We start from the raw sequence: 9,554 nt of genomic DNA, 5'->3' as shown, positions 1-9,554 counted from the left end.
ACGCGGTTGTCTTCCCATCCGCAGCAGGGCGTTCACACGAGCTAGCCTACACCCAGTTTGCCTGTTTTGTGGTGGTCTCGAGGACATTGTGCACTTCTCTCAATGTCTGATTCCAGAAGCCCTTCTCCGTCATGTGGCTGACTTTAGACGTTATCACACTGTTACCTACTTCCATACGTTGCTAGGCCATGCTGTGAAGCACTTCGTTCTTCTCCTCATCGAGCGCTCTTACCAATTTTGATCAGCAAGATGAGCCGCTGCACATGGTGGTATGGTGCCGGGCCTCCATGAAGTACTCGCGAGGGTATGGAAAGAGGTTTGGTCTCACTTGCACCGTGAACAGTTTCACCTTGACGAGCAAAAGTTTAAAGATCTGAGGAGCCAGCCATCCATCATCTGCACGGTCTCTAGCGGTATCTGTTACGGTAGTGCCTTGGGCTGCTGAAGGATACAAGCCCTGAAAGTTTTGCCAATCACAGAACTTGAATGTTCTGTTTTCCACTTCTCCCATGGCCAGCAAACACACAGCTTAACCCGAATCAGGCTTGTGCATACACCAGAATTTCACACTGCGACCACGACGTTTTGTGATCTATGCCTCTGCTGACAGTGCTGCAGTGCACAGAAGATAACTGCTGCAAGCAGGCTCCAAAACAACGAAGAAATTTTATTCCGTATATATAAGCAAATACAAAGACAAATATCAGACGCTTATTGACGCAACATCTGCATGCACACTGCAGAAACACCAGCCAACAGCTGCACTCGCACTTCAGAAGTGTCGAGGCCTGCAACACTTCTCTATACATGCCGCAGTTTAACCACATTCAAAAGCACACAATTAAAGTTGCACTTCCAATTCGGAAAGGCATGCCCTGTGTATACTTGTACTGAAACAAAACAGACATGATTATAAATAAGAAGAGGCAGCCAGTAAATGCATTCATCAGCAAAACCTGCACAATTAACAATGGATGCTAGAGTTCAGTTTAGGGAGCGTGTACATAGTACAGTTAAAGAGTAGTTGAGCCAGCCATGTGGCCAGGGAAAGTTCCTTGACAAAAGGTTCCAAGTGAGTTGGGATACTACCAGCGCACATTATTGGGCTGGAATGTCGGGATCTTGTAAAGGAACATGGGGGGGGGGGGGGGGGGGCATTCTATCATGCCTGCCAGTTGCCATTTCATAGGATGGAAAAAATCTACTGATATGGACTACTTTACATAAAGGCTTACAGCCCCATTAATGAGCACGATTATCCCACGATTCCTCAAATCTCTAAGCTTGAAACTCTTCACTGCAACATGCGAGACCATTTGCTCTCTGTAGAGTGAGTCAGCCTTTTCAAGACAGAAGGTGAGCGACTTGGTGGGAACAAGTACACAAGTATCATTACAGCAGGGATAGTATCCTGGCAAACCAGCTTCAGCTTTGAATAATAACACGGCAACTTACTTCTCTTACTCCAGGCATCCAGGCACAACTTACACTTTCACATAAACTCCAATAAAGGGCCCACACACAATCCGCAAAGCAGAAATTTACCACCCATACAAGTTACTCGTCAACCATAACCGGGAACCATAACAGGTTAGTGAGTGGATGGCTTTACAGCCAAAAGATAAGTCCACCGCTTGATTGTGCCTCTAAATGCAATAACGTCGCTGGTTGCAGATAGTTTCACAAACTTCCACGCTACTCGGGTACGATAAGAATGATAAATCACCGGCCTAGGGCCGATCAGTGACGGCTATATGGCCATTAAAGGTAATACAAACAAGCACAGATAAAGCAGCAAGACATAGTTGCTAAAATGTAGAGCAGTTGACACTTGGAAATCTCGCGAAGGCAGTTAGTTATTTTGATGCACATTTTGCTTGTTAACAAGTCGCTCTATCGGCGGGTAACTCGGCACCGATCTCGATAAAGAGTGAACAAAAGCTGCGACACATTCAGACGACAATTCTTTTTGCAGTTTCAACACGTTCTGAAATGCCAAACACAGCATAGGCAGCTCACAAAGCAAATCCAGTAAGTGACTGTCCGGATATGGCACACCAAGTGGGCTTTCATGCGCTACCCAGGAGGGTACCAGGGCAGAGTGCCGCTGAGCGAAAACAAAAACACATTGGAGTTTATCGAGAAAAGAGAAAAAATGGGTGGCAGTGTGGCATTGCTAAGCAAGAAATATTGTGCAAAAGCACTGTTCTTTTGCAGGTGTACACCAATGCCACGTACCTCAAAGAGCGATAGAGGTGTCCACTGACCCAGGGAACCGGTTACACTTGCTGCTCACAGGCTTCACACAGACACTGCTGAAAACCGGGGAGTGCGGCTAGAAGCGCTTTCGCACTGAAAAAGGAAATTCCTCGCATTCGTGTTGCGCACTGGAACTGGACAACACGATGCGAAACGCGAAGCTGCAGAAAAAGCGACGGCATTAAGAACGAGACTTGGGGGCCAAGGTATAAACGCGACCGGCTGAAGGGACGGTGCGCACGCGATCGTGACGAGTCTCGCATTTCCGACCCGAAACATCACGCAAAGCCACGATAAGCGCGTGAAACAAAAACGGCTACCATGCACATCTTCGAGCTTACGACTCCTACAGGGAACCGCTGAGTTTTATACAGCCATGGTGGTATTCAGCACTTCACGTGCGCGAGAAAAAGTGTTCTGAGCGTGGACAGCCAGACGTAGTAACATCACCATCCGCAGAATACCCGCGGAACGAGACCGAATTTCCTTCAGAATGGCGCGGACCAACCGATTCAGCGCGTCCCGGAGAGGCATCCAGGACACGAATGAAGGGGATCCCAGTCAACGGGTCGGAAGGAGCTACCAAACGGCTAAGAACGGCTGAAAAAGCAATGGACCCCGCTGCTCAATGTTTGAAGCCTACGCACCAAAGAAGTATACAGTCTCGCCCCGTTAGTGAGACCCCCGTTAGCGTGAACGACTCGAATTATAGACAACTTTTCTGGCGGCCAAACTTTATCAATGCATTTACGCCTCGTTAATACGGAAACTCGCTACCCGGATAACGGACACGGTGAAAATGCAGAGTCCATTTGGACCCATGTATGAAGGCCGACTGACTACTGATGTGTACTATAGCGATCTGTACTAGTGGTTCATGGAATGTGGGAAATTGTAGTAGGAGATGCGTCATCACGACATGAGGCGCCATCGCGCGTTTCATGGACCACTAGGCGCTCCATACTACACCACATTATTTTTAAGATAACGGCTACTACAGGATGCACTTATAGTTCCCAAGAATTTGACTAATTTACAGTTTACTGTCAGCCAATATACCCATTAGCACAGCTTAATCGCAAAGTAGTTTTTAAAACGTTTTTTTTTGTCGTGCTTTTTCCTTCAAGATTCGTTATAACGGACAACTCGCTTTATGGAGAATTTTGCTCAGGGACCAAAGCGTCCATATTAACGAGGCAAGACTGTAGCATAAGTGTGATGAGGTTACCTTCCTCATAACAAAAGCGTTCGCAATCCCTGATCACGAATACCAGCGCGGGATTCAGCACAACGAGCAGAAATAAACATCGCGGGACAACTTAGAAGAATAAAAAACAAAAGACAGCCTTGCCGATGAAAAACCTTGAACCCCCCCCCCCCCCCCACACACACACACACAGACACACACAACGCGTTTTCGGTTTTTCGGACTTTCGCACCTTCTGCAATCGACCGCAACGTGACGTCAAATAGCATGCGCCAAGCTTTATGATGTTTGCTCCGTTTTGTGACGCACGACAATCCCACAGAAGGCCGCCCTGCAGTCGCCGTCTGCCGCGACCGCAATTTCGGCAGCCTCAAGGTTTTCCGACTCGACCGCTTCGCGACAGAATTAGTAAAGAACAAGCGCAGCGCCTCCTCGCAGCAACAAACAAAAAGGCGCGCCGCGGCTTGGAGATAACGGAAATTCGCAGTCGGGCGTCATCGTTTCTGCGACTACACGCTGCTCAGCCTAATGACGTCATGTGAAGCGTCGACCTTGCTGCGACCGTAACCGCTGCTACCTTAAAGAAAAAGATTTATATTGAAGGAGGAAAATCAGGAACCCGCTCATACATTCTACACTACGCTATATGGTTACAAATCTTGGTGACGCTATATTAATAAAGAACACGGGAATTCTGATTTTTCTATGCCGTTGACAAATATAAAAATACGAAAATAAAGCTACAGCTACGAATACCTGCTCCCGAAAAAAAAAAGAAGAAAAACATGAAAACAAAGCGTAGCTACGAATAACTGCTCTCAATAAAAAGAACGTTGAACACCAGCAGTAAACAGGCGATAAGATATTCAATAGTAAGCGTACCGGCTTTATAAAAGCACACCCAGTTCAATGCAAACAAAACAACGACATCTGCAGAGTAAAAATCTCCGATCCTCATTTTTATACGCCGCACTAGGACCACTTTTCGCGAAGCTACGCACACACACACACACACACGCCCGCACACACAAAAAAAGGCACCGCCCAGTCTAGTCTAGTTTGCGGACGTGTGGCCAGGTGTCGGGCCGACGGCTGTCCGCTCAGACTGAGTCAGTCAGGGCGGCTCGCTTGCGCTTGCGGTGGTTGGCCACCATGGAGGCCGTGGCGATTCGGTGAGACTGGCGCCGCTGCCAGCGCTGGAAGTCCTCCAGGGCCCCGCGGCCCAGCGCGAAGAGGGCGCGCTCGGACATGTCCAGCCGTGCCGTCAGGTCCAGTAAATCCTCCTTGAGGCTGCCCTGGGAGCAGTCCATGATGTGCCGGAACCGATTCTTGAACGCCTGCGCGAAGGAAGAGAGGGCACCCTGAAAGCTTACACCTCCACGGCCACGTGGTCACCTCAGCTCGGGCACTCAACTCTTACATGAAATGCCTCGAACAGCAGTTTGCTGCGAAAGTGCGCTAAAAGGGCGGGGGGAGTCAGCCTTGCACGCGCGCTAAATGAAATCACAAAGCGAACAGGCGGTGCTCAAGCAGCTCGAGATGAGACGTCCTCTGTAATGAGTGTCAGCACTGCAAACAGGCGCAAGGGGTTAGCGCATGCGCTGCCGTTCCGCGACGTGAACGCGCACGAGAAACATTTCCCTCGCGGACGGGAAACGTGGCGGCACCATTCGAGCCGAAAGACGCCGGTGCACGCAAGTCATTCCTGCATTGCTCCGCTTTTTCATCCCCGATAAATTGCGGCACTAACTCCTCCTTTACGTCACCTCGCTTCGGCCACAGACCACGAGCGGCAACTTGGCGCCCTCTTTGAAATGAGCAGCAGATTCTGGGCGCTAACAGGCATGCAAATGACGCAGCTCCTGTCGCCATGCGAACGGCGGGGTAGGATTTCGGCCAACAAAATTTGAAATACCGCGTCAGTATTGATAAATACCTTTTTGCTCCAGCCCCAAAGTAACGCCATGTCTTCTCGCCAGATGGCGGGACCAGCGTTCGACGTTCTGCGTCACACAGCACTTAAGCCTCTCTTCGTGAAGATTCGAGCAGCGTGACGAATCGTCCTTGGAAGCATCGTACACAAGGATTCGCGCGAGGCTATTCCAAAGATCTGTTGTGCCCCCGTAGGCGGATTTGACGCGTATACCGGCTAAAGCTGTTGTACAGCCGCCCTGTCCGTATATCACAGGCGCGTGCATAGAATGCGCGCGCAATTGACGGCATCGATTAGGTTTGGTCGCGCAGAGAACGACGCAGGATTCTATACTGCAACGTGCTTACGTGAGAAGCCATCTGCACCGAACGGCACACAAACAACGTGCGCAGAAACAAAGAAACAAATTCCGGCGTTAAGCAGAAAGCGCACAGGATGCAGAGCGAGCGTGAGAGGGGGGAGAATTACTCAGGACGAGGTGCCGACGGCGCAGTCCACTAAGGCAATATCTCGAAATCTATTCACCCAGGGGTCATCTTAGCAGTTTAAACTACGGACAATAAGTCGAACTATGGAACGGAAAATGATGGGGGGTAACGTTGATAAACAGAAAGGCGGCAGAGCGGGTTAGAAAGTTAGAGCCGCTGAGCCCAAGGTCTATACACGAAAGCACGCGAGACATGTGTTCACGCTGGCACGCGAGTCATGTGTCGACGCAGCCGCGTTGAGGGCCAATGCCGCTGGGTTAAACGCAAACGGCACTTCAAATATATCGCGACAGCATCTCCCACGCTGTCCTGTTGAGAGTCCGTGTGACTGGGATAAATACAGACGCGACGGAAAATACCTCGTGACTCCATCTTCCTTTCGGCGTATACGTTTCTGTTTATTATTCGAGAGTACGAACTCCAGTTACGCACCGCGCAGTACACCCCCCCCCCCCCCCCCCCTTTTTTTTTTTCGTTCGCCGCTTACGGTCGAATCGGTGTCATATATAACAGTTTCTTCAAGTAGGCATGCGATATGCTACACCGCAGCGCCGTTCTTCTGCCGAATGGCGGCGTTTAAACAATTTTTCTCTATATGCTTCTGTTTCAGTTAGCCGAAGTCAAAGGAGAAGATGCTGTGATGCAGTTCTGTTTTTCTTGTCTTCTATATCGCTTCCCGGGCAAGTGTATCTAGCTGTCGGGTCGGTTGGCACGCGCCACTGTTGCGTGAGGAGGAGATCTGACCGAACCATCGGCGAACATAGCGAATAAAAGAAGGCGTTGAGACAAAACCTGGGTTATCACCAGGAGCAAGGGGGGCCATCGGCATTTCACACCCAAACGCCGCTGACTTGGCTTTTTTGTTTAGTTCTTCTGGAAAGGGGTTGCCACGTTGCTCCCACCGGGCTCCGGTCGTCCGGCAGGTCTAAAACAGATACTACAAATGCTGCCCGGCAAGCACAACGGTTGGCCGACAGCAAGGCACCAAGACCTTGCAAGGTCGCGTTGCTGCCGAAGTGCGAAACCAACACGCGGACACTCTTTGGGCTGGAGAGGGGCGTGAATTGTGGCAGTTCGACGGCGCGACGAAAGGCAGATGCCCCTGAGATGGACATGAAAGGGAAACAGCGGCACAGCTGGGCGCGAAGCCCTGGATGCGTCCTACACTGCAAGGAAAAAGGGACTAAAATGGGGCGAGAGTTTAGACCCTTTCGGGACTAACTGCAAAGGGTTTAACTATTGGTCCCCTAGGAAAGGGGGGAAACAGCCCCGGGAGCAGCAGTTTAAAGACAAAATGCAAATGCAGCGCAACTTCCAGCTTAATTTAGAGCGGGATAGTTTCCGACAGCACTGATCATATATAATAGCAACAAAGGAGACAAAAATCAACGCACATAAAAATACCAGGATTCGAACTCCCAACCTCTGGAATGGTAACCCAGCGGGGATAAGACCAAGCCTCCACAGCAGACAGTCCGGAGGAGGAAATAAAAGCCTTATACAGGGTGTTTCACCTAATTAAGACTCAGCCATTTTTAAAAACAATCTTTTTGAGTTAGAGGCGCGTTTTTCGGCATAGCATTGTCAGCGGTGTAGTACATCACAATACAGCTAAGACATGCTAACTAGCAGGCTGGTTAACTAATATTAAATAGTTAATTTTTAACTATTAGCGTTAGGCTCCTTAATTATTTAGAGGCGATGTGGCCCACCGTAAGTAATATCCATAACAGTATTTAGAAATTCGGAAGCGCGGTTACCCTCGACGCTGTGGCCCAACAAATTTTTGCTATTTCGACGAGTTGCGTGCACTGGAGAGGTTGCTTTTCCTGCTGGCTTCTCGAAAGGGCATGTATTTTGGCGCGATGTAGCCAAAATTTGGGCGGCTACAGCGCCGAGGGTAACCGCGCTTTCGAAATTCTAAAAACTGATATGGATACAATTACGGTGGGCCACACGCCTCAATAATTTAAGGAGTCTGACAGTAATAGTTAAAAAGTAACTATTCAATGTTAGTTGATCAATCTGCTAGTTAGCATGTTTTATATGCATTATGATGCACTACACTGTTGACAATGCTATGCCGGAAAAAGCGCTCTTCAAGCTGAAAAAAGCATATTTCTAAAAATTGTGGAAAGTCTTAGGTGAAACACCCTGCATACGAAGCAACTGCTTGGGTTCACTGCTCGCAGTTTTATCAAACGCATTGCTGTTTAGAACAAAGTATGCTTATTTTGCTGTCATATGCTTTTGCAACAAGCTGCGGTAAGCCTTAAAGCATACGCACAGCGGTCTAAATCGTGTTTTTGGCCAAAAACAAGTGCCGAACCGTGCATACCATACGCCTGGTACTTCTCAACCACGAATTATTTTCTTTTCGTTTTTTTTTTTGTTAGGATAACGTGGTCTTATTTGTAGCAACCAGCAGCTGCACATTGCGACCTGTAGAAAACAAGTATAGAAGGCCGTGGTTCACTGTTTTTTGTTATCTGGCGAGCAGCGGCGACAGGGAATCGACTGTTTGCCACTCACCGTTTCGCTAAGTGTCGCCGGTATACTTACACAACATCACTTAAGCTCGTAAAAAAACGGCAACTAAATGAAACTACGTATACTTGCTTAACGCTAACCCTTACAGCTCACATTCGACACGTATTGAAGCTCGTAGTACATGTTTACGCACTTTCTCAGCTGCCAGTCGCTTCGTTTCCACGAAGCCTTTTCCCACGCAAGAGCATACAGGGTGTTTCACGTAACTTGAACCAAGGTTTTTAAAAAAAAGCGTAAACCGCAGCTCGCTGAAACCAACGCTAACATGTTTGCCATCATGTGGCGCTTCCTCAGAATATTTTTTATATTCTGCTTGACTAGTTAATTAACTAAGATGGATTATGCAAATTTTCAAATATTAATTTTAGTGCCAAGAGCGTTACGTTAGGTTGTAGAGCAGGTTTAGAAACAACCGATCTAGTTTATATCTCCTGCGGGGTCCTTTTTTTCCGGCATGTAAAGAAAGCCCGCGAAATATGAAAAAATCCCACGTGACTGCGCTCGTGCGCTACCATATCGCAGCGCTCCCATCGGCGTTTCGATCAAACGGAGCGTGCTCGCTGCCCGCGGCGAAGTGAACGGTCCAGCCGCTGGCCGTTCACTTCGCCACGGTCAGCAAGCACGCTCCGTTTGATTAACTTTATGCGCGGTGCTCACGAGTAAACAGCCTCACGGGCATCGACGTGCCGACGGGCCGTCGGTCTTTTCATTTCAAAACAAAATCCTCTGATTGGCACTAAGGTGGTCATTTCTGACTGGTCACTAAAAGGACCCCCAGAACTCCAACTACAGAGGAAGCAACTGCATCGCGGCTAGTTTAGTACAAAAAAACAATAGCAGTACTTAAAACAAATAACTGTCTGAATGCAGGTAAATTGCCTATGGTGCCTCGCAGCAGATAACCTTGAGAAGCTGGCGGCTAAGAAACGGATGTGCAGATAACTTATCGGAGCATCGCTGCGGCGGATGAACGACAATGACGGGCGAAGTATCGGGATGTGCTCCGTATCTTCAATGCCACCGGCCCATCAGCCCAGCTGCTTTGCATGGCCAGCCGTCGGAGCATTTTTTTTTTCACTCTTTCATTAAGAGGCAAGCGGCCACGCGAGCTTTACCA

The 9,554-nt window shown here is 48.8% G+C and overlaps 1 protein-coding gene across 1 annotated transcript in view; it reads right to left on the bottom strand.

Annotated features, from left to right (window-relative positions):
- Nucleotides 1-647: 647 nt before the first annotated feature.
- Psf3 (DNA replication complex GINS protein Psf3) overlaps nucleotides 648-9,554 on the bottom strand; it is a 49,170-nt gene continuing 40,263 nt past the window's right edge. The window contains exon 3 of the mRNA XM_089580048.1: nucleotides 648-4,803. Coding sequence (XP_089436174.1) covers nucleotides 4,567-4,803 — 237 coding nt within the window. The 3' untranslated portion in view covers nucleotides 648-4,566. The remainder of the gene's footprint in view (nucleotides 4,804-9,554) is intronic.

The sequence above is a fragment of the Amblyomma mixtum genome, chromosome 3, assembly GCF_055824585.1.
Source record: "Amblyomma mixtum isolate Tamu chromosome 3, ASM5582458v1, whole genome shotgun sequence".
Taxonomy (NCBI): domain Eukaryota; kingdom Metazoa; phylum Arthropoda; class Arachnida; order Ixodida; family Ixodidae; genus Amblyomma; species Amblyomma mixtum.
Note: the sequence above shows the minus strand (reverse complement) of the source record. Positions and strands in the feature narration are given on the sequence as shown.